Source organism: Scyliorhinus torazame, chromosome 5, assembly GCF_047496885.1.
Source record: "Scyliorhinus torazame isolate Kashiwa2021f chromosome 5, sScyTor2.1, whole genome shotgun sequence".
Classification (NCBI taxonomy): Eukaryota; Metazoa; Chordata; class Chondrichthyes; order Carcharhiniformes; family Scyliorhinidae; genus Scyliorhinus; species Scyliorhinus torazame.
In genome coordinates this window covers 1,060,999-1,084,308 of record NC_092711.1, presented here as the reverse complement: position 1 = coordinate 1,084,308, position 23,310 = coordinate 1,060,999, and the positions used below count along the sequence as shown (strand labels likewise).

At 57.2% G+C, this 23,310-nt stretch overlaps 1 protein-coding gene across 1 annotated transcript in view; it reads right to left on the bottom strand.

Moving 5' to 3' along the window:
* The window catches only part of LOC140422575 (myosin-6-like), a 232,384-nt gene that overhangs the window by 196,456 nt on the left and 12,618 nt on the right, over positions 1–23,310 (bottom strand). The window contains 5 exon segments of the mRNA XM_072507581.1: positions 4,443–4,541; positions 8,069–8,132; positions 15,622–15,714; positions 20,853–20,961; positions 23,224–23,251. Of these exon segments, the coding sequence (XP_072363682.1) occupies positions 4,443–4,541; positions 8,069–8,132; positions 15,622–15,714; positions 20,853–20,961; positions 23,224–23,251 (393 nt within the window).

Genomic DNA, 23,310 nt, shown 5'->3' with positions numbered 1-23,310 from the left:
GGGGAGAAGGTGGGTCGGTGGGGGATTGAGGGATGCGGGGAGAAGGTGGGTAGGTGGGGGATTGAGGGATGCGGGGAGAAGGTGGGTCGGTGGGGGATTGAGGGATGCGGGGAGAAGGTGGGTAGTTGGGGGATTGAGGGATGCGGGGAGAAGGTGGGTCGGTGGGGGATTGAGAGATGCGGGGAGAAGGTGGGTCGGTGGGGGATTGAGGGATACGGGGAGAAGGTGGCTCGGTGGGGGATTGAGGGATGCGGGGAGAAGGTGGGTCGGTGGGGGATTGAGGGATGCGGGGAGAAGGTGGGTCAGTGGGGGATTGAGGGATACGGGGAGAAGGTGGGTCGGTGGGGGATTGAGGGATACGGGGAGAAGGTGGGTCGGTGGGGGATTGAGGGATGCGGGGAGAAGGTGGGTCGGTGGGGGATTGAGGGATACGGGGAGAAGGTGGGTCGGTGGGGGATTGAGGGATACGGGGAGAAGGTGGGTCGGTGGGGGATTGAGGGATGCGGGGAGAAGGTGGGTCGGTGGGGGATTGAGGGATGCGGGGAGAAGGTGGGTCAGTGGGGGATTGAGGGATACGGGGAGAAGGTGGGTCGGTGGGGGATTGAGGGATACGGGGAGAAGGTGGGTCGGTGGGGGATTGAGGGATGCGGGGAGAAGGTGGGTCGGTGGGGGATTGAGGGATACGGGGAGAAGGTGGGTCGGTGGGGGATTGAGGGATACGGGGAGAAGGTGGGTCAGTGGGGGATTGAGGGATGCGGGGAGAAGGTGGGTCGGTGGGGGATTGAGGGATGCGGGGAGAAGGTGGGAGATTGAGGGATACGGGGAGAAGGTGGGTCGGTGGGGGATTGAGGGATACGGGGAGAAGGTGGGGATTGAGGGATGCGGGGAGAAGGTGGGGGATTGAGGGATGCGGGGAGAAGGTGGGTCGGTGGGGGATTGAGGGATGCGGGGAGAAGGTGGGTCGGTGGGGGATTGAGGGATACGGGGAGAAGGTGGGTCGGTGGGGGATTGAGGGATGCGGGGAGAAGGTGGGAGATTGAGGGATACGGGGAGAAGGTGGGTCGGTGGGGGATTGAGGGATGCGGGGAGAAGGTGGGTCGGTGGGGGATTGAGGGATACGGGGAGAAGGTGGGTCGGTGGGGGATTGAGGGATACGGGGAGAAGGTGGGTCGGTGGGGGATTGAGTGATGCAGGGAGAAGGTGGGTCGGTGGGGGATTGAGAGATGCGGGGAGAAGGTGGGTCAGTGGGGGATTGAGGGATACGGGGAGAAGGTGGGTCGGTGGGGGATTGAGGGATGCGGGGAGAAGGTGGGTCAGTGGGGGATTGAGGGATACGGGGAGAAGGTGGGTCGGTGGGGGATTGAGGGATACGGGGAGAAGGTGGGTCGGTGGGGGATTGAGGGATGCGGGGAGAAGGTGGGTCGGTGGGGGATTGAGGGATACGGGGAGAAGGTGGGTCGGTGGGGGATTGAGGGATGCGGGGAGAAGGTGGGTCGGTGGGGGATTGAGGGATACGGGGAGAAGGTGGGTCGGTGGGGGATTGAGGGATGCGGGGAGAAGGTGGGAGATTGAGGGATACGGGGAGAAGGTGGGTCGGTGGGGGATTGAGGGATACGGGGAGAAGGTGGGGATTGAGGGATGCGGGGAGAAGGTGGGGGATTGAGGGATGCGGGGAGAAGGTGGGTCGGTGGGGGATTGAGGGATGCGGGGAGAAGGTGGGTCGGTGGGGGATTGAGGGATACGGGGAGAAGGTGGGTCGGTGGGGGATTGAGGGATGCGGGGAGAAGGTGGGAGATTGAGGGATACGGGGAGAAGGTGGGTCGGTGGGGGATTGAGGGATGCGGGGAGAAGGTGGGTCGGTGGGGGATTGAGGGATACGGGGAGAAGGTGGGTCGGTGGGGGATTGAGGGATACGGGGAGAAGGTGGGTCGGTGGGGGATTGAGTGATGCAGGGAGAAGGTGGGTCGGTGGGGGATTGAGAGATGCGGGGAGAAGGTGGGTCAGTGGGGGATTGAGGGATGCGGGGAGAAGGTGGGTCGGTGGGGGATTGAGGGATACGGGGAGAAGGTGGGTCGGTGGGGGATTGAGGGATACGGGGAGAAGGTGGGTCGGTGGGGGATTGAGGGATGCGGGGAGAAGGTGGGTAGGTGGGAGATTGAGGAATACGGGGAGAAGGTGGGTCGGTGGGGGATTGAGGGATGCGGGGAGAAGGTGGGTCGGTGGAGGATTGAGGGATACGTGGAGAAGGTGGGGGATTGAGGGATGCGGGGAGAAGGTGGCTCGGTGGGGGATTGAGGGATGCGGGGAGAAGGTGGGTCGGTGGGGGATTGAGGGATGCGGGGAGAAGGTGGGTCGGTGGGGGATTGAGGGATACGGGGAGAAGGTGGGTCGGTGGGGGATTGAGAGATGCGGGGAGAAGGTGGGTCGGTGGGGATTGAGGGATACGGGGAGAAGGTGGGTAGGTGGGGGATTGAGGGATGCGGGGAGAAGGTGGGTCGGTGGGGGATTGAGGGATACGGGGAGAAGGTGGGTCAGTGGGGGATTGAGGGATGCGGGGAGAAGGTGGGTAGGTGGGAGATTGAGGGATACGGGGAGAAGGTGGAGGATTGAGGGATACGTGGAGAAGGTGGGGGATTGAGAGATGCGGGGAGAAGGTGGGTCGGTGGGGGATTGAGGGATACGGGGAGAAGGTGGGTCGGTGGGGGATTGAGGGATACGGGGAGAAGGTGGGTCGGTGGGGGATTGAGGGATACGGGGAGAAGGTGGGTCGGTGGGGGATTGAGGGATGCGGGGAGAAGGTGGGTCGGTGGGGATTGAGGGATGCGGGGAGAAGGTGGGTCGGTGGGGGATTGAGGGATACGTGGAGAAGGTGGGGGATTGAGAGATGCGGGTAGAAGGTGGGTAGGTAGGAGATTGAGGGATACGGGGAGAAGGTGGGGGATTGAGGGATGCGGGGAGAAGGTGGGGGATTGAGGGATGCGGGGAGAAGGTGGGGGATTGAGGGATGCGGGGAGAAGGTGGGTAGGTAGGAGATTGAGGGATACGGGGAGAAGGTGGGGGATTAAGGGATGCGGGGAGAAGGTGGGGATTGAGGAATACGGGGAGAAGGTGGGTCGGTGGGGGATTGAGGGATACGGGGAGAAGGTGGGGGATTGAGGGATACGGGGAGGAGGTTGGTAGGTGGGAGATTGAGGGATACGGGGAGAAGGTGGGGGATTGAGGGATACGGGGAGAAGGTGGGGGATTGAGGGATGCGGGGAGAAGGTGGGGGATTGAGGGATGCGGGGAGAAGGTGGGTAGGTAGGAGATTGAGGGATACGGGGAGAAGGTGGGGGATTAAGGGATGCGGGGAGAAGGTGGGGATTGAGGAATACGGGGAGAAGGTGGGTCGGTGGGGGATTGAGGGATACGGGGAGAAGGTGGGGGATTGAGGGATACGGGGAGGAGGTTGGTAGGTGGGAGATTGAGGGATACGGGGAGAAGGTGGGTAGGTGGGGATTGAGGGATACGGGGAGAAGGTGGGGGATTGAGGGATACGGAGAGGAGGTTGGTAGGTGGGGGAATTGAGGTAGCCAGGTAGAAGGTGGGTAGGTGGGGATTGAGGGATACGGGGAGAAGGTGGGGATTGAGGGATGCGGGGAGAAGGTGGGGATTGAGGGATACGGGGAGAAGGTGGGGATTGAGGGATACGGGGAGAAGGTGGGGGATTGAGGGATACGGGGAGAAGGTGGGGGATTGAGGGATACGGGGAGAAGGTGGGGATTGAGGGATACGGGGAGAAGGTGGGGATTGAGTGATACGGGGAGAAGGTGGGGGATTGAGGGATACGGGGAGAAGGTGGGGGATTGAGAGATACGGGGAGAAGGTGGGGATTGAGGGATACGGGGAGAAGGTGGGGGATTGAGGGATATGGGGAGAAGGTTGAGATTGAGGGATACGGGGAGAAGGTGGAGATTGAGGGATACGGGGAGAAGGTGGGGGATTGAGGGATATGGGGAGAAGGTGGAGATTGAGGGATACGGGGAGAAGGTGGGGGATTGAGGGATTCGGGGAGAAGGTGGGGGATTTAGGGATTCGGGGAGAAGGTGGGGGATTGAGGGATACGGGGAGAAGGTGGGGGATTGAGGGATACGGGGAGAAGGTGGGGGATTGAGAGATACGGGGAGAAGGTGGGGATTGAGGGATACGGGGAGAAGGTGGGGGATTGAGGGATTCGGGGAGAAGGTGGGGGATTGAGGGATATGGGGAGAAGGTGGAGATTGAGGGATACGGGGAGAAGGTGGAGATTGAGGGATACGGGGAGAAGGTGGGGGATTGAGGGATTCGGGGAGAAGGTGGGGGATTTAGGGATTCGGGGAGAAGGTGGGGGATTGAGGGATACGGGGAGAAGGTGGGGGATTGAGGGATACAGCGAGAGCATCATGGGATGCCATCACTCCTACCCAGGAGCTCCGGTTTCTTGTTCGAGAGGATCTGATAGAAGATGTGATAGTTGCGTTCTGATTTCAATTGGAAAATGACGCGAGACTTCTCCAGGAGATCTATGAGAGAGGCAGAGTAATTATCGGCATATCAGCCCCACACAGCCTACCCACACCTCCCCGGTTCCTGTGTAACAGACTCGAGGGTATTAGAATCTGTAATTTATGGGATCTTAACCTGTCGAACTACGCCAAGTTGGGGGGAAGCTTAGTTGATGAATCAAAATCCTGGCGCAATACGACAAGTTGTAAGATTTGTAATATTTCTGGACTATGCCAAGTTGTTCGATTCCTTGTATTATTCGACTGTGTATAGTTGAAGGAATTTATATCATCTTCAATGTGCAACATCAGCTTCTCTGACCCAGCTGTTATCTGCATTGTGAACAATGGGGCCTTCATGTTGCTGTGTATTCAGTCCTTGTCCTTGACAATGAGCACAAGCAGTGTCAAATTGTCTTGCAACTGTGCTGTTTTAATGTCACACTGACTCTGAAAATATGCATTTGCCAGAACAACGGACCTCAGTAAAAGTGAGCTATGCTGTATAAATGGGTATTAAAACTGGTGCCTAATATTTATGATTAAACAGCTATCTTTTACCTATACTAGTTGTATTCGAAATACTTGGCTTCAACAGAGGGGCTGAATGGGCCTCCTCCTGTTCCCGTGTAACAGACTCGAGGGGCTGAATTGGCCTCCTCCTGTTCCCGTGTAACGGACTCGAGGGGCTGAATGGGCCTCCTCCTATTCCTGTGTAACAGACTCGAGGAGGGGGGGGCTGAATGGGCCGCCTCCTGTTCCTGTGTAACTGACGCGAGGGGCTGAATGGGCCTCCTCCTGTTCCTGGGTAACAGGTTTGAGGGGCTGAATGGGCCTCCTCCTGCTCCTGTGTAACAGACTCGAGGAGAGGGGGCTGAATGGGCCTCCTCCTGTTCCCGTGTAACAGGCTCGAGGAGGGGGTGGCTGAATGGGCCTCCTCCTGTTCCTGTGTAACAGACTCGAGGAGAGGGGGGCTGAATGGGCCTCCTCCTGCTCCTGTGTAACAGACTCGAGGAGAGGGGGCTGAATGGGCCTCCTCCTGTTCCTGTGTAACAGGCTCGAGGAGGGGGTGGTTGAATGGGCCTCCTCCTGTTCCCGTGGAACAGACTCAAAGAGGGGGGGCTGAATGGGCCTCCTCCTGTTCCTGTGTAACAGACTCGAGGAGGGGGAGCTGAATGGGCCTCCTCCTGGTCCTGTGTAACAGACTCGAGGGGCTGAATGGGCCTCCTCCTGTTCCTCTGTAGCGTCCTCCTGTTCCTGTGTAACAGACTCGAGGAGGGGGGGCTGAATCGGCCCCCTCCTGTTCCTGTGTAACAGACTCGAGGGGCTGAATGGGCCACCTCCTGTTCCCGTGTAACAGGCTCGAGGAGAGGGGGGCTGAATGGGCCTCCTCCTGTTCCTGTGTAACAGACTCGAGGGGCTGAATGGGCCTCCTCCTGTTCCCGTGTAATAGGCTCGAGGAGGGGGGGCTGAATGGGCCTCCTCCTGTTCCTGTGTAACAGACTCGAGGGGCTGAATGGGCCTCCTCCTGTTCCTGTGTGACAGACTCGAGGAGGGGGGGCTGAATGGGTCTCCTCCTGTTCCTGTGTAACAGACACGAGGAGAGGGGGCTGAATGGGCCTCCTCCTGTTCCTGTGTAACAGACTCGAGGAGGGGGCCGAATGGGCCTCCTCCTGTTCCTGTGTAACCGACTCGAGGAGAGGGGGGCTGAATGGGCCTCCTCCTGTTCCTGTGTAACAGACTCGAGGAGAGGGGGGCGCTGAATGGGCCTCCACCTGTTCCTGTGTAACAGACTCGAGGAGGGGGGGCTGAATCGGCCCCCTCCTGTTCCTGTGTAACAGACTCGAGGGGCTGAATGGGCCTCCTCCTGTTCCTGTGTAACAGACTCGAGGAGGGGATCGAATGGGCCTCCTCCTGTTCCTGTGTAACAGACTCGAGGAGGGGGGGCTGAATCGGCCCCCTCCTGTTCCTGTGTAACAGACTCGAGGGGCTGAATGGGCCTCCTCCTGTTCCCGTGTAACAGGCTCGAGGAGAGGGGGGCTGAATGGGCCTCCTCCTGTTCCTGTGTAACAGACTTGAGGGACTGAATGGGCCTCCTCCTGTTCCTGTGTGACAGACTCGAGGAGGGGGGGCTGAATGGGCCTCCTGCTGTTGCCGTGTAACCGACTTGAGGAGAGAGGCTGAATGGGCCTCCTCTTGTTCCTGTGTAACAGACTCGAGGAGAGGGGGGCTGAATGGGCCGCCTCCTGTTCCTGTGTAACAGACTTGAGGAGGAGGGGCTGAATGGGTCTCCTCCTGTTCCTGTGTAACCGACTCGAGGAGGGGGCTGAATGGGCCTCCTCCTGTTCCTGTGTAACAGACTCGAGGGGCTGAATGGGCCTCCTCCTGTTCCCGTGTAACAGGCTCGAGGAGAGGGGGGCTGAATGGGCCTCCTCCTGTTCCTGTGTAACAGACTTGAGGGACTGAATGGGCCTCCTCCTGTTCCTGTGTGACAGACTCGAGGAGGGGGGGCTGAATGGGCCTCCTGCTGTTGCCGTGTAACCGACTTGAGGAGAGAGGCTGAATGGGCCTCCTCTTGTTCCTGTGTAACAGACTCGAGGAGAGGGGGGCTGAATGGGCCGCCTCCTGTTCCTGTGTAACAGACTTGAGGAGGAGGGGCTGAATGGGTCTCCTCCTGTTCCTGTGTAACCGACTCGAGGAGGGGGCTGAATGGGCCTCCTCCTGTTCCTCTGTAACAGACTCGAGGAGAGGGGCTGAATGGGCTTCCTCCTGTTACTGTGTAACAGACTCGAGGGGCTGAATGGACCTCCTCCTGTTCCTGTGTAACAGACTCGAGGAGGGGGGGCCGAATGGGCCTCCTCCTGTTCCTGTGTAACAGACTCGAGGAGGGGCTGAATGGTCCTCCTCCTGTTCCTGTGTAACAGACTCGAGGAGGGGGCTGAATGGGTCTCCTCCTGTTCCTGTGTAACAGACTCGAGGAGGGGGCAGAATGGGCCTCCTCCTGTTCCTGTGTAACAGACACGAGGAGGGGGGGCTGAATGGGTCTACTCCTATTCCTGTGTAACAGACTCGAGGAGGGGGCAGAATGGGCCTCCTCCTGTTCCTGTGTAACAGACACGAGGAGGGGGGGCTGAATGGGTCTACTCCTGTTCCTGTGTAACAGACTCGAGGAGGGGGGGCCGAATGGGCCTCCTCCTGTTCCTGTGTAACAGACTCGAGGAGGGGGCCGAATGGGCCTCCTCCTGTTCCTGTGTAACAGACTCGAGGAGGGGGCTGAATGGGCTTCCTCCTGTTCCTGTGTAACAGACTCGAGGAGGGGGGGCTGAATGGGCCTCCTCCTGTTCCTGTGTAACAGGTTCGAGGGGCTGAATGGGCCTCCTGCCCGGGGCTCTGGCTCACATGCCACTCTGACCGACTGGGGCCTTCGTCAGGCCTTGACAATGGGTCCCTCCCACCCGGGTCCCTCCCACCCCCCCCCCCCCCCCCCCACCGCGCCCCCGTCCCACCTCCACCCTCGCCCGCCCTGGAGCCCCAGCGACACTCACAGGTCTCGATGTCTGCAGACGCCAGCTTCCCAGACGCGGCGAAGTGAATCCGGATGAATTTACCCTGCGGGGGGTGGGGGGGGGGAAGAGAGGTAAACAGAGGTTTAATCTCCGTGGGAACCGGCCCACGTGTCCCAGCCCTCGCTGCTGGAGAGTCCGTCGGTGTCCCGTGTGGCGAGCGAGCCCTCCCTGGGAAAGCTCGAATGGCAGGAAGGGACAGCATTTCCCAAAGAAAAAGTCATTAAGCAGTTTTAAATCAGTTGGAAATATCTTGAGCCTTGGCGGGTCTGATGGTGGGTTGCGGCTTTGGGGATTAAACCCCCACCGTACCTGGGAAACGGTGTTTTAAGGGCTCGTGGGCCGGCGTTTTGCTTCGGTGGGGGGGGTCTTGGGCTCAAGGAGGAGACACCTGAAGCCCCCGCCCCAGTGTCAAAGCGGAGATGGACGGAAGTCAGCATTCCGAAATCGACTGACGGCAAGCTTCCCTGAGGGAGCGCCGCACTGTCAGAGGGTCAGTACTGAGGGAGTGCCGCACTGTCAGAGAGTCAGTACTGAGGGAGTGCCGCCCTGTCAGAGGGTCAGTACTGAGGGAGTGCCGCACTGTCAGAGGGTCAGTACTGAGGGAGTGCCGCACTGTCAGAGGGTCAGTACTGAGGGAGTGCCGCACTGTCAGAGGGTCAGTACTGAGGGAGCGCCGCACTGTCAGAGGGTCAGTACTGAGGGAGTGCCGCCCTGTCAGAGGGTCAGTACTGAGGGAGCGCCGCACTGTCAGAGGGTCAGTACTGAGGGAGTGCCGCACTGTCAGAGGGTCAGTACTGAGGGAGGGCCGCACTGTCAGAGGGTCAGTACTGAGGGAGTGTCTCACTGTCAGAGGGTCAGTACTGAGGGAGTGCCGCACTGTCAGAGGGTCAGTACTGAGGGAGCGCCGCACTGTCAGAGGGTCAGTACTGAGGGAGTGCCGCCCTGTCAGAGGGTCAGTACTGAGGGAGTGCAGCACTGTCAGAGGGTCAGTACTGAGGGAGTGCCGCACTGTCAGAGGGTCAGTACTGAGGGAGTGCCGCACTGTCAGAGGGTCAGTACTGAGGGAGTGTCTCACTGTCAGAGGGTCAGTACTGAGGGAGCGCCGCACTGTCAGAGGGTCAGTACTGAGGGAGTGCCGCCCTGTCAGAGGGTCAGTACTGAGGGAGTGCCGCACTGTCAGAGGGTCAGTACTGAGGGAGTGCCGCACTGTCAGAGGGTCAGTACTGAGGGAGTGCTGCACTGTCAGAGGGTCAGTACTGAGGGAGCGCCGCACTGTCAGAGGGTCAGTACTGAGGGAGTGCCGCACTCTCGGAGGGTCAGTACTGAGGGAGTGCCGCACTGTCAGAGGGTCAGTACTGAGGGAGCGCCGCACTGTCAGATGGTCAGTACCGAGGGAGCGCCGCACTGTCAGAGGGTCAGGGCTGAGGGAGCGCTGCACTGTCAGAGGGTCAGGGCTGAGAGAGTGCCGCACTGACAGAGGGTCAGTACTGAGGGAGTGCCGCACTGTCAGAGGGTCAGGGCTGAGGGAGCGCTGCACTGTCAGAGGGTCAGTACTGAGGGAGTGCCGCACTGTCGGAGGGTCAGTACTGAGGGAGTGCCGCACTGTCAGAGGGTCAGTACTGAGGGAGTGCCGCACTGTCAGAGGGTCAGGCCTGAGGGAGCGCTGCACTGTCAGAGGGTCAGTACTGAGGGAGTGCCGCACTGTCAGAGGGTCAGGGCTGAGGGAGTGCCGCACTGTCAGAGGGTCAGTACTGAGGGAGCGCCGCACTGACAGAGGGTCAGTACTGAGGGAGTGCCGCACTGTCAGAGGGTCAGTACTGAGGGAGTGCCGCACTGTCAGAGGGTCAGTACTGAGGGAGGGCCGCACTGTCAGAGGGTCAGTACTGAGGGAGTGTCTCACTGTCAGAGGGTCAGTACTGAGGGAGTGCCGCACTGTCAGAGGGTCAGTACTGAGGGAGCGCCGCACTGTCAGAGGGTCAGTACTGAGGGAGTGCCGCCCTGTCAGAGGGTCAGTACTGAGGGAGTGCAGCACTGTCAGAGGGTCAGTACTGAGGGAGTGCCGCACTGTCAGAGGGTCAGTACTGAGGGAGTGCCGCACTGTCAGAGGGTCAGTACTGAGGGAGTGTCTCACTGTCAGAGGGTCAGTACTGAGGGAGTGCCGCACTCTCGGAGGGTCAGTACTGAGGGAGTGCCGCACTGTCAGAGGGTCAGTACTGAGGGAGCGCCGCACTGTCAGATGGTCAGTACCGAGGGAGCGCCGCACTGTCAGAGGGTCAGGGCTGAGGGAGCGCTGCACTGTCAGAGGGTCAGGGCTGAGAGAGTGCCGCACTGACAGAGGGTCAGTACTGAGGGAGTGCCGCACTGTCAGAGGGTCAGGGCTGAGGGAGCGCTGCACTGTCAGAGGGTCAGTACTGAGGGAGTGCCGCACTGTCGGAGGGTCAGTACTGAGGGAGTGCCGCACTGTCAGAGGGTCAGTACTGAGGGAGTGCCGCACTGTCAGAGGGTCAGGCCTGAGGGAGCGCTGCACTGTCAGAGGGTCAGTACTGAGGGAGTGCCGCACTGTCAGAGGGTCAGGGCTGAGGGAGTGCCGCACTGTCAGAGGGTCAGTACTGAGGGAGCGCCGCACTGACAGAGGGTCAGTACTGAGGAAGTGCCGCACTGTCAGAGGGTCAGTACTGAGGGAGTGCCGCACTGACAGAGGGTCAGTACTGAGGAAGTGCCGCACTGTCAGGGGGTCAGTACTGAGGGAGTGCCGCACTGTCAGAGGGTCAGTACTGAGGGAGTGCCGCACTGTCAGAGGGTCAGTACTGAGGGAGTGCTGCACTGTCAGAGGGTCAGTACTGAGGGAGTGCCGCACTGTCAGAGGGTCAGTACTGAGGGAGTGCCGCACTGTCAGAGGGTCAGTATTGAGGGAGTGCCGCACTGTCAGAGTGTCAGTACTGAGGGAGCGCCGCACTGTCAGAGGGTCAGTACTGAGGGAGTGCCGCACTGTCAGAGGGTCAGTACTGAGGGAGCAGCGCACTGTCAGAGGGTCAGTACTGAGGGAGCGCCGCACTGTCAGAGGGTCAGTACTGAGGGAGTGCCGCACTGTCAGAGGGTCAGTACTGAGGGAGTGCCGCACTGTCAGAGGGTCAGTACTGAGCGAGTGCTGCACTGTCAGAGGGTCAGTACTGAGGGAGTGCCGCACTGTCAGAGGGTCAGTACTGAGGGAGTGCCGCACTGTCAGAGGGTCAGTATTGAGGGAGTGACGCACTGTCAGAGGGTCAGTACTGAGGGAGTGCCGCACTGTCAGAGGGTCAGTACTGAGAGAGTGCCGCACTGTCAGAGGGTCAGTATTGAGGGAGTGCCGCACTGTCAGAGGGTCAGTACTGAGAGAGTGCCGCACTGTCAGAGGGTCAGTATTGAGGGAGTGCCGCACTGTCAGAGGGTCAGTATTGAGGGAGTGCCGCACTGTCAGAGGGTCAGTACGGAGGGAGCGCCGCACTGTCAGAGGGTCAGTACTGAGGGAGTGCCGCACTGTCAGAGGGTCAGTACTGAGGGAGCGCCGCACTGTCAGAGGGTCAGTACTGAGGGAGTGCAGCACTGTAATAGGGTCAGTACTGAGGGAGTGCCGCATTGTCAGAGGGTCAGTACTGAGGGAGTGCCGCACTGTCAGAGGGTCAGTACGGAGGGAGCGCCGCACTGTCAGAGGGTCAGTACTGAGGGAGTGCCGCACTGTCAGAGGGTTAGTACTGAGGGAGTGCCGCACTGTCAGAGTGTCAGTACTGAGGGAGTGCCGCACTGTCAGAGGGTCAGTACTGAGGGAGCGCCGCACTGTCAGAGGGTCAGTACTGAGGGAGTGCTGCACTGTCAGAGGGTCAGTACTGAGGGAGCGCCGGACTGTCAGAGGGTCAGTACTGAGGGAGTGCCGCACTGTCAGAGGGTCAGTACTGAGGGAGTGTCGCACTGTCAGAGGGTCAGTACTGAGGGAGTGCTGCACTGTCAGAGGGTCAGTACTGAGGGAGTGCCGCACTGTCAGAGGATCAGTACTGAGGGAATGCCGCACTGTCAGAGGGTCAGTACGTAGGGAGCGCCGCACTGTCAGAGGGTCAGTACTGAGGGAGTGCCGCACTGTCAGAGGGTCAGTACTGAGGGAGTGCCGCACTGTCAGAGGGTCAGTACTGAGGGAGCGCCGCACTGTCAGAGGGTCAGTACTGAGGGAGCGCCGCACTGTCTGAGGGTCAGTACTGAGGGAGTGCTGCACTATCAGAGGGTCAGTACGGAGGGAGTGCCGCACTGTCAGAGGGTCAGTACTGAGGGAGTGCCGCACTGTCAGAGGGTCAGTACTGAGGGAGTGTCGCACTGTCAGAGGGTCAGTACTGAGGGAGTGCTGCACTGTCAGAGGGTCAGTACTGAGGGAGTGCCGCACTGTCAGAGGGTCAGTACTGAGGGAGTGTTGCACTGTCAGAGGGTCAGTACTAAGGGAGTGCTGCACTGTCAGAGGGTCAGTACTGAGGGAGCGCCGCACTGTCAGAGGGTCAGTACTGAGGGAGCGCCGCACTGTCAGAGGGTCAGTACTGAAGGAGTGCCGCACTGTCAGAGGGTCAGTACTGAGGGAGCGCCGCACTGACAGAGGGTCAGTACTGAGGGAGTGCAACACTGTCAGAGGGTCAGTACTGAGGGAGTGCTGCACTGTCAGACGGTCAGTACTGAGGGAGTGCCGCACTGTCAGAGGGTCAGTACTGAGGGAGGGCCTCACAGTCAGAGGGTCAGTACTGAGGGAGTGCCACACTGTCAGAGAGTCAGTACTGAGGGAGTGCTGCATTGATAGAGGGTCAGTACTGAGGGAGTGCCGCACTGTCAGAGGGTCAGTACTGAGGGAGTGCCGCACTGTCGGAGGGTCAGTACTGAAGGAGTGTCGCACTGTCGGAGGGTCAGTACTGAGGGAGTGACGCACTGTCAGCGGGTCAGTACGGAGGGAGCACTGCACTGTCAGAGGGTCAGTACTGAGGGAGTGCCGCACTGTCAGAGGGTCAGTACGTAGGGAGCGCCGCACTGTCAGAGGGTCAGTACTGAGGGAGTGCCGCACTGTCAGAGGGTCAGTACTGAGGGAGTGCCGCACTGTCAGAGGGTCAGTACTGAGGGAGCGCCGCACTGTCTGAGGGTCAGTACTGAGGGAGTGCTGCACTATCAGAGGGTCAGTACGGAGGGAGTGCCGCATTGTCAGAGGGTCAGTACTGAGGGAGTGCCGCACTGTCACAGGGTCAGTACTGAGGGAGTGCTGCACTGTCAGATGGTCAGTACTGAGGGAGTGCCGCACTGTCAGAGGGTCAGTACTGAGGGAGTGTTGCACTGTCAGAGGGTCAGTACTAAGGGAGTGCTGCACTGTCAGAGGGTCAGTACTGAGGGAGCGCCGCACTGTCAGAGGGTCAGTACTGAGGGAGCGCCGCACTGTCAGAGGGTCAGTACTGAAGGAGTGCCGCACTGTCAGAGGGTCAGTACTGAGGGAGCGCCGTACTGACAGAGGGTCAGTACTGAGGGAGTGCTGCACTGTCAGACGGTCAGTACTGAGGGAGTGCCACACTGTCAGAGGGTCAGTACTGAGGGAGGGCCTCACAGTCAGAGGGTCAGTACTGAGGGAGTGCTGCATTGATAGAGGGTCAGTACTGAGGGAGTGCCGCACTGTCAGAGGGTCAGTACTGAGGGAGTGCCGCACTGTCGGAGGGTCAGTACTGAAGGAGTGTCGCACTGTCAGAGGGTCAGTACTGAGGGAGTGACGCACTGTCAGCGGGTCAGTACGGAGGGAGCACTGCACTGTCAGAGGGTCAGTACTGAGGGAGTGCCGCACTGTCAGAGGGTCAGTACGTAGGGAGCGCCGCACTGTCAGAGGGTCAGTACTGAGGGAGTGCCGCACTGTCAGAGGGTCAGTACTGAGGGAGTGCCGCACTGTCAGAGGGTCAGTACTGAGGGAGCGCCGCACTGTCTGAGGGTCAGTACTGAGGGAGTGCTGCACTATCAGAGGGTCAGTACGGAGGGAGTGCCGCATTGTCAGAGGGTCAGTACTGAGGGAGTGCCGCACTGTCAGAGGGTCAGTACTGAGGGAGCGCCGCACTGTCACAGGGTCAGTACTGAGGGAGTGCTGCACTGTCAGATGGTCAGTACTGAGGGAGTGCCGCACTGTCAGAGGGTCAGTACTGAGGGAGTGTTGCACTGTCAGAGGGTCAGTACTAAGGGAGTGCTGCACTGTCAGAGGGTCAGTACTGAGGGAGCGCCGCACTGTCAGAGGGTCAGTACTGAGGGAGCGCCGCACTGTCAGAGGGTCAGTACTGAAGGAGTGCCGCACTGTCAGAGGGTCAGTACTGAGGGAGCGCCGTACTGACAGAGGGTCAGTACTGAGGGAGTGCAACACTGTCAGAGGGTCAGTACTGAGGGAGTGCTGCACTGTCAGACGGTCAGTACTGAGGGAGTGCCGCACTGTCAGAGGGTCAGTACTGAGGGAGGGCCTCACAGTCAGAGGGTCAGTACTGAGGGAGTGCTGCATTGATAGAGGGTCAGTACTGAGGGAGTGCCGCACTGTCAGAGGGTCAGTACTGAGGGAGTGCCGCACTGTCGGAGGGTCAGTACTGAAGGAGTGTCGCACTGTCAGAGGGTCAGTACTGAGGGAGTGACGCACTGTCAGAGGGTCAGTACGGAGGGAGCGCCGCACTGTCAGAGGGTCAGTACTGAGGGAGTGCCGCACTGTCGGAGGGTCAGTACTGAGGGAGTGCCGCACTGTCAGAGGGTCAGTACTGAGGGAGTGCCGCACTGTTAGAGGGTCAGTACTGAGGGAGTGCCGCACTGTCAGAGGGTCAGTACTGAGGGAGTGCCGCACTGTCAGAGGGTCAGTACTGAGGGAGCGCCGCACTGTCAGAGGGTCAGTACGGAGGGAGCGCCGCACTGTCAGAGGGTCAGTACTGAGGGAGTGCCGCACTGTCAGAGGGTCAGTACGGAGGGAGCGCCGCACTGTCAGAGGGTCAGTACTGAGGGAGTGCCGCACTGTCAGAGGGTCAGTACGGAGGGAGCGCCGCACTGTCAGAGGGTCAGTACTGAGGGAGTGCCGCACTGTCAGAGGGTCAGTACGGAGGGAGCGCCGCACTGTCAGAGGGTCAGTACTGAGGGAGTGCCGCACTGTCAGAGGGTCAGTACTGAGGGAGTGCTGCACTGTCAGAGGGTCAGTACTGAGGCAGTGCCGCACTGTCAGAGGGTCAGTACTGAGGGAGTGCCGCACTGTCAGAGGGTCAGTACTGAGGGAGTGCCGCACTGTCAGAGGGTCAGTACTGAGGGAATGCTGCCATGTCAGAGGGTCAGTACTGAGGGAGTGCCGCACTGTCAGAGGGTCAGTACGGAGGGAGCGCCGCACTGTCAGAGGGTCAGTACGGAGGGAGCGCCGCACTGTCAATGCTGACAGTTCGACCCCGGCTACCCTTCCCGGTTCTTTGGCCCCGAAGATCAGTTTGGGATTTCCCGAGGATGGGGCAGGTCGCTACGTAAATTCAAGTCGACGGAGTACTCACGAATCTCGAAGAGTTGTCATTTCGCAAAGTCTTGGCATTGCCAAAGGCCTCCAGTGCCGGATTGGCCTGAATGATTTGATCCTCCAGCGTTCCCTGGAGGTGAGGAGAGGGGGGGGTCGGGGGTCAAAGAGAAGGTCAAGTTCAGAATTCAGCAAAGGAAACCCCCTCATGTCCAGCCCACCCACTCCCAAACGCCGGCGTCCCCGTCCTCCCCGCCTCCGCCTTCAGCCCCTCTCGAGCCCACCCCGCCCTTTATCGAGCCTGCGGCTAACCTCTCAAGCTGGCATCCCACACCGACCCGCGACCCCCAGTTGCGAAACTCCATCTTGGATCACCTCATTTCCCCACCCCCACCCCCTGTTGGTATAAACTCCCCCCCCCCCCCCCCCCCCCACACACACAGATTTAACCCTTGGAGGCAAATCCTTCTGGAGGGCTTGAGCGAGGCAGCGAATGGACTCCGCATCCCGAACCGCCCCTCGAGGATTTTGCGGGGGAGCGGCCATCTTGGACTCGAGGGTCTGTTGATGCTGGACAGCCTTTAGGTGGCTGAGGCGGGGGGGGGGGGATGTCAAGAGGCATAGAAACGTAGAAAAGAGGAGCAGGAGGGCATGGATAGAGGATTGGCTGACTGGCTGAAGGCAGAGAGTGGGGATAAAGGGGTCTTTTTCAGGATGGCAGCCGGTGACTAGTGGTGTGCCTCAGGGGTCTGTGCTGGGACCACAACTTTTCACGATATACATTAACGATCTGGAAGGAGGAACTGAAGGCTCTGTTGCTAAGTTTGCAGATGGTACAAAGATCTGTAGAGGGACAGGTAGTACTGAGGGAGCAAGGGGGCTGCAGAACATAAGAACATAAGAACTAGGAGCAGGAGTAGGCCATCTGGCCCCTCGAGCCTGCTCCACCATTCAATGAGATCATGGCTGATCTTTTGTGGACTCAGCTCCACTTTCCGGCCCGAACACCATAACCCTTAATCCCTTTATTCTTCAAAAAACTATCTCTCTTTATCTTAAAAACATTTAATGAAGGAGCCTCTACTGCTTCACCGGGCAAGGAATTCCATAGATTCACAACCCTTTGGGTGAGGAAGTTCCTCCTAAGCTCAGTCCTAAATCTACTTCCCCTTATTTTGAGGCTATGCCCCCTAGTTCTGCTTTCGCCTGCCAGTGGAAACAACCTGCCCTCATCTATCCTATCTATTCCCTTCATCTTATATGTTTCTATAAGATCCCCCCTCATCCTTCTAAATTCCAACCAGTACAGTCCCAGTCTACTCAACCTCTCCTCGTAATCCAACCCCTTCAGCTCTGGGATTAACCTAGTGAATCTCCTCTGCACACCCTCCAGTGCCAGTACGTCCTTTCTCAAGTAAGGAGACCAAAACTGAACACAATACTCCAGGTGTGGCCTCACTAACACCTGATACAATTGCAGCAGAACCTCCCTAGTCTTAAACTCCATCCCTCTAGCAATGAAGGACAAAATTCCATTTGCCTTCTTAATCACCTGTTGCACCTGTAAACCAACTTTTTGCGACTCATGCACTAGCACACCCAGGTCTCTCTGCACAGCAGCTGTTTTAATATTTTATCATTTAAATAATAATCCCTTTTGCTGTTATTCCTACCAAAATGGATAACCTCACATTTGTCAACATTGTATTCTATCTGCCAGACCCTGGCCCATTCACTTAGCCTATCCAAATCCCTCTGCAGACTTCCAGTATCATAGAATTTTTACAGTGCTGAAGGAGGCCATTCGGCCCATCGAGTCTGCACCGGCTCTTGGAAAGAGCACCCTACCCAAGGTCAACACCTCCACCCTATCCCCATAACCCAGTGACCCCACCCAACATTAAGGGCAATTGTGGTTACTAAGGACAATTTATCATGGCCAATCCACCTAACCCGCACATCTTTGGACTGTGGGAGGAAACCGGAGCACCCGGAGGAAACCCACGCACACACGGGGAGAACGTGCAGACTCCGCACAGACAGTGACCCAAGCTGGAATTGAACCTGGGACCCTGGAGCTGTGAAGCAATTGTGCTATCCACTATGCTACCGTGCTGCCCCAATTGTGCTATCCTCTGCACTTTTTGCTTTACCACTTATCTTAGTGTCGTCTGCAAACTTGGACACATTGCCCTTGGTCCCCAACTCCAAATCATCCATGTAAATTGCGAACAGTTGTGGGCCCAACACTGATCCCTGAGGGACACCACTAGCTACTGATTGCCAACCAGAGAAACACCCATTAATCCCCACTCTTTGCTTTCTATTAATTAACCAATCCTCTATCCATGCTACTACTTTCCCCTTAATGCCATGCATCTTTATCTTATGCAACAACCTTTTGTGTGGCACCTTGTCAAAGGCTTTCTGGAAATCCAGATATACCACATCCATTGGCTCCCCGTTATCTACCGCACTGTTAATGTCCTCAAAAAATTCCACTAAATTAGTTAGGCACGACCTGCCCTTTATGAACCCATGCTGCGTCTGTCCAATGGGACAATTCCCATCCCGATACCTCGCTATTTCTTCCTTGTTGATCGATTCCAGCATCTTCCCGACTACCGAAGTTAAGCTCACTGGCCTATAATTACCCGCTTTCTGCCTACCTCCTTTTTTAAACAGTGGACCTTTTTTAAACAGAAGGACTTGGACGGGCTAGGAGAGCGGGCAATGAAGTGGCAGATGAAATACACTGTGGAAAGGTGTGAGGGTATGCACTTTGGAAGGAGGAATTTGGGCACAATTTTCTAAATGGGGAAATGCTTCGGAAAGCAGAGGCACAAAGGGACTTGGGAGTCCTTGTTCACGATTCTCTGAAGGTTAACAAAGAAGAACAAAGAAAAATGACAGCACAGGAACAGGCCCTTCGGCCCTCCCAGCCTGCGCCGATCCAGATACTTTATCTAAACCTGTCGCCTATTTTCTAAGGATCTGTATCCCTCTGTTGCCCGCCCATTCATGTATCTGTCTAGATAGCTCTTAAATGACGCTATCGTGCCCGCCTCTACCACCTCCGCTGGCAAAGCATTCCAGGCACCCACCACCCTCTGCGTAAAGAACTTTCCACGCACATCTCCCTTAAACTTTCCCCCTCTCACCTTGAAATCGTGACCCCTTATAATTGACACCCCCCCCTCTTGGAAAAAGCTTCTTGCTGTCCACCCTGTCCATACCTCTCATGATTTTGTAGACCTCAATCAGGTCCCCCCTCCACCTCCGTCTTTCCAAGGAAAACAATCCTAATCTACTCAACCTTTCTTCATAGCTAGCACCCTCCATACCAGGCAGCATCCTGGTGAACCTCCTCTGCACCCTCTCTAAAGCATGCACATCCTTCTGGTACTGTGGCGACCAGAACTGCACGCAGTATTCCAAATGTGGCCTAACCAAAGTCCTACACAACTGTAACATGACCTGCCGACTCTTGTACTCAATACCCCGTCCGATGAAGGCACGCATGCTGTATGCCTTCTTGACCACTCTATCGACCTGCGTTGCCACCTTCAGGGTACAATGGACCTGAACTCTCAGATCTCTCTGTCCATCAATTTTCCCCAGGACTCTTCCATTGACCGTATAGTCCGCTCTTGAATTGGATCTTCCAAAATGCATCACCTCGCATTTGCCTGGATTGAACTCCATCTGCCATTTCTCTGCCCAACTCTCCAATCTATCTATATTCTGCAACATTCTCTGACAGTCCCCTTCACTATCTGCTACTCCACCAATCTTGGTGTCATCTACAAACTTGCTAATCAGAACTTGCTGAATATGCAGGTTCAGTCGGCAGTTAAGAAGGGAAATGCAATGTTAGCATTCATGTCGACAGGGCGAGAATACAAGACCAGGGATGTACTTCTGAGGCTGTATAAGGCTCTGGTCAGACCCCATTTGGAGCATTGTGAGCAGTTTTGGGCCCCGTATCTAAGGAAGGATGTGCTGGCCTTGGAAAGGGTCCAGGGGAGATTCACACGAACGATCCCTGGAATGAAGAGCTTGTCGTATGAGGAACGGTTGAGGACTCTGGTTCTGTACGCGTTGGGAGTTTCGAAGGATGAGGGGGGGATCCTATTGAAACTTACAGGATACTGCGAGGCCTGGATAGAGTGGACGTGGAGAGGATGTTTCCACTTGTAGGAAAAACTAGAAGCAGAGGACACCATCTCAGACTAAAGGGACGAGCCTTTAAAACAGAGACAAGGAGGGATTTCTTCAGCCAGAGGGTGGTGAATCGGTGGAACTCTTTGCCGCAGAAGGCTGTGGAGGCCAAATCACTGAGTGTCTTTAAGACAGAGATAGATAGGCTCTTGATCAATAAGGGGATCAGGGGTTATGGGGAGAAGGCAGGAGAATGGGGATGAGAAAATATCAGCCATGATTGAATGGTGGAGCAGACTCGATGGGCCGAGTGGCCTAATTCGGCTCCTATGTCTTAGGGTCTTAGGAGGAGGGAGGGGCATTTCTGCATTGAGGGCTAGCATTGGTTGGCACAGCCCGGGTTAGATTCCCGGCTTGGGTCACTGTCTGTGCGGAGTCTGCACATCCTCCCCGTGCCTGCGTGTGTTTCCTCCGGGTGCTCCGGTTTCCTCCCACAGCCCAGGTTAGGGTGGATCGGCCGTGCTAAATTGCCTCAGAGGGTCGCAAAACGTTCGGAGGGGTTATTGGGTTACGGGGAGAGGGTGGAAGTGAGGGCTTAAAGTGGGTCGGTGCAGACTCGATGGGCCGAATGCCCCCTGCTGCACTGTATGTTATCTGTTCTCAGAGCGCGAAGGAGTTTAAGTTCGACTCGTGGCAGCTTAGAGAGAGGACCCCACTCTCTCTCTCTCTCTCTCACACACCTCCGTATTTCTCTTCGAGAAGCCAGTGAGTCTCGGCGTTCCTGAGGTGGAGAAGATGGCTGCGGGCAGAGATTGTAACCCACAGGCTCTCTGTGAAGGAAGGTGTGCTGACAACCGTACGTTTTTTTTTCCACCCTTTCCCCCCTCTCGATGTTTGTCTGCCTTTGATCCGCTTTCGGAGGGACGGCGCCGACGCGACGGGCCGAGTGGCACGCGGGGGGATTCTACGACATCCTCTGGTGGTTATGTAGCGTCCGGCTTCCCGGCCTCTGTTCCCCCCCCCTCCCGTTCCGCCTCCACCCCTGCCCCCCCTCCCCCCCCGCAAACTCTTTCCCCGAAGGAGGTGTAGACTTCCCGGAGTCGGACCAACCTTCCCGCTGGCAATGGCATCCTTCTTGGCAGAGGCGACAGAAGCAATGCTGGCAAAATACTGGATGACCCTCTTGGTGTTCACAGTCTTCCCAGCACCAGATTCTCCGCTGTGAGGAAAACAGGGAAACGTCACTCGGTTTCTAACCCTCCCTGCGCACTGTACCCGTCCTGGGAGTGTTTGATGGGGACAGTGTGGAGGGAGCTTTACTCTGTATCTAACCCCGTGCTGTACCTGTCCTGGGAGTGTTTGATGGGGACAGTGTAGAGGGAGCTTTACTCTGTATCTAACCCCGTGCTGTACCTGTCCTGGGAGTGTTTGATGGGGACAGTGTGGAGGGAGCTTTACTCTGTATCTAACCCCGTGCTGTACCTGTCCTGGGAGTGTTTGATGGAGACAGTGTAGAGGGAGCTTTACTCTGTATCTAACCCTGTGCTGCACCTGTTCTGGGAGTGTTTGATGGGGACAGTGTAGAGGGAGCTTTACTCTGTATCTAACCCCGTGCTGTACCTGTCCTGGGAGTGTTTGATGGGGACAGTGTAGAGGGAGCTTTACTCTGTATCTAACCCCGTGCTGTACCTGTCCTGGGAGTGTTTGATGGGGACAGTGTAGAGGGAGCTTTACTCTGTATCTAACCCCGTGCTGTACCTGTCGTGGGAGTGTTTGATGGGGACAGTGTGGAGGGAGCTTTACTCTGTATCTAACCCCGTGCTGTACCTGTCCTGGGAGTGTTTGATGGAGACAGTGTAGAGGGAGCTTTACTCTGTATCTAACCCTGTGCTGCACCTGTTCTGGGAGTGTTTGATGGGGACAGTGTAGAGGGAGCTTTACTCTGTATCTAACCCCGTGCTGTACCTGTCCTGGGAGTGTTTGATGGAGACAGTGTAGAGGGAGCTTTACTCTGTATCTAACCCCGTGCTGTACCTGTCCTGGGAGTGTTTGATGGGGACAGTGTAGAGGGAGCTTTACTCGGTATCTAACCCCGTGCTGTACCTGTCCTGGGAGTGTTTGATGGGGACAGTGTAGAGGGAGCTTTACTCTGTATCTAACCCCGTGCTGCACCTGTTCTGGGAGTGTTTGATGGGGACAGTGTAGAGGGAGCTTTACTCTGTATCTAACCCCGTGCTGTACCTGTCCTGGGAGTGTTTGATGGGGACAGTGTAGAGGGAGCTTTACTCTGTATCTAACCCCGTGCTGTACCTGTCCTGCGAGTGTTTGATGGGGACAGTGTGGAGAGAGCTTTACTCTGTATCTAACCCCGTGCTGTACCTGTCCTGGGAGTGTTTGATGGGGACAGTGTAGAGGGAGCTTTACACTGTATCTAACCCCGTGCTGTACCTGTCGGAGTGTTTGATGGGGACAGTGTAGAGGGAGCTTTACTCTGTATCTAACCCCGTGCTGTACATGTCCTGGGAGTGTTTGATGGGGACAGTGTTGAGGGAGCTTTACTCTGTATCTAACCCCGTGCTGTACCTGTCCTGGGAGTGTTTGATGGGGACAGTGTAGAGGGAGCTTTACTCTGTATCTTTCCCCGTGTTGTACCTGTCCTGGGAGTGTTTGATGGGGACAGTGTAGAGGGAGCTTTACTCTGTATCTAACCCCGTGCTGTACCTGTCCTGGGAGTGTTTGATGGGGACAGTGTAGAGAGAGCTTTACTCTGTATCTAACCCCGTGCTGTACCTGTCCTGGGAGTGTTTGATGTGGACACTGTAGAGAGAGCTTTACTCTGTATCTAACCCCGTGCTGTACCCGTCCTGGGAGTGTCTGATGGGGACAGTGTCGAGAATGCTTTACTCTGTATCTAGCCCCGTGCTGTACCTGTCCTGGGAGTGTTTGATGAGGACAGTGTAGAGAGAGCTTTACTCTGTATCTAAGCCCGTGCTGTGCCTGTCCTGGGAGTGTTTGATGGGGACAGTGTAGAGGGAGCTTTACTCTGTATCTAACCCCGTGCTGTACCTGTCCTGGGAGTGTTTGATGGGGCTAGTGTAGAGGGAGCTTTGCTCTGTATCTAACCCCGTGCTGTACCTGTCCTGGGAGTGTTTGATGGGGGACAGTGTAGAGGGAGCTTTACTCTGTATCTAACCCCGTGCTGTACCTGTCCTGGGAGTGTTTGATGGGGACAGTGTAGAAGGAGCTTTATTCTATATCTAACCTCGTGTTGTACCTGTCCTGGGAGTGTTTGATGGGGACAGTGTAGAGGGAGCTTTACTCTGTATCTAACCCCGTGCTGTACCTGTCCTGGGAGTGTTTGATGAGGACAGTGTAGAGAGAGCTTTACTCTGTATCTAAGCCCGTGCTGTGCCTGTCCTGGGCGTGTTTGATGGGGACAGTGTAGAGGGAGCTTTATTCTATATCTGGCAAATATACTCACGTGATCAAGATAGACTGATTCTCCCTGTCTGCAGAGATGAAAAGGATAATTAGCATCTCAATTAAATGTACAATCTAGCCTGCCCCA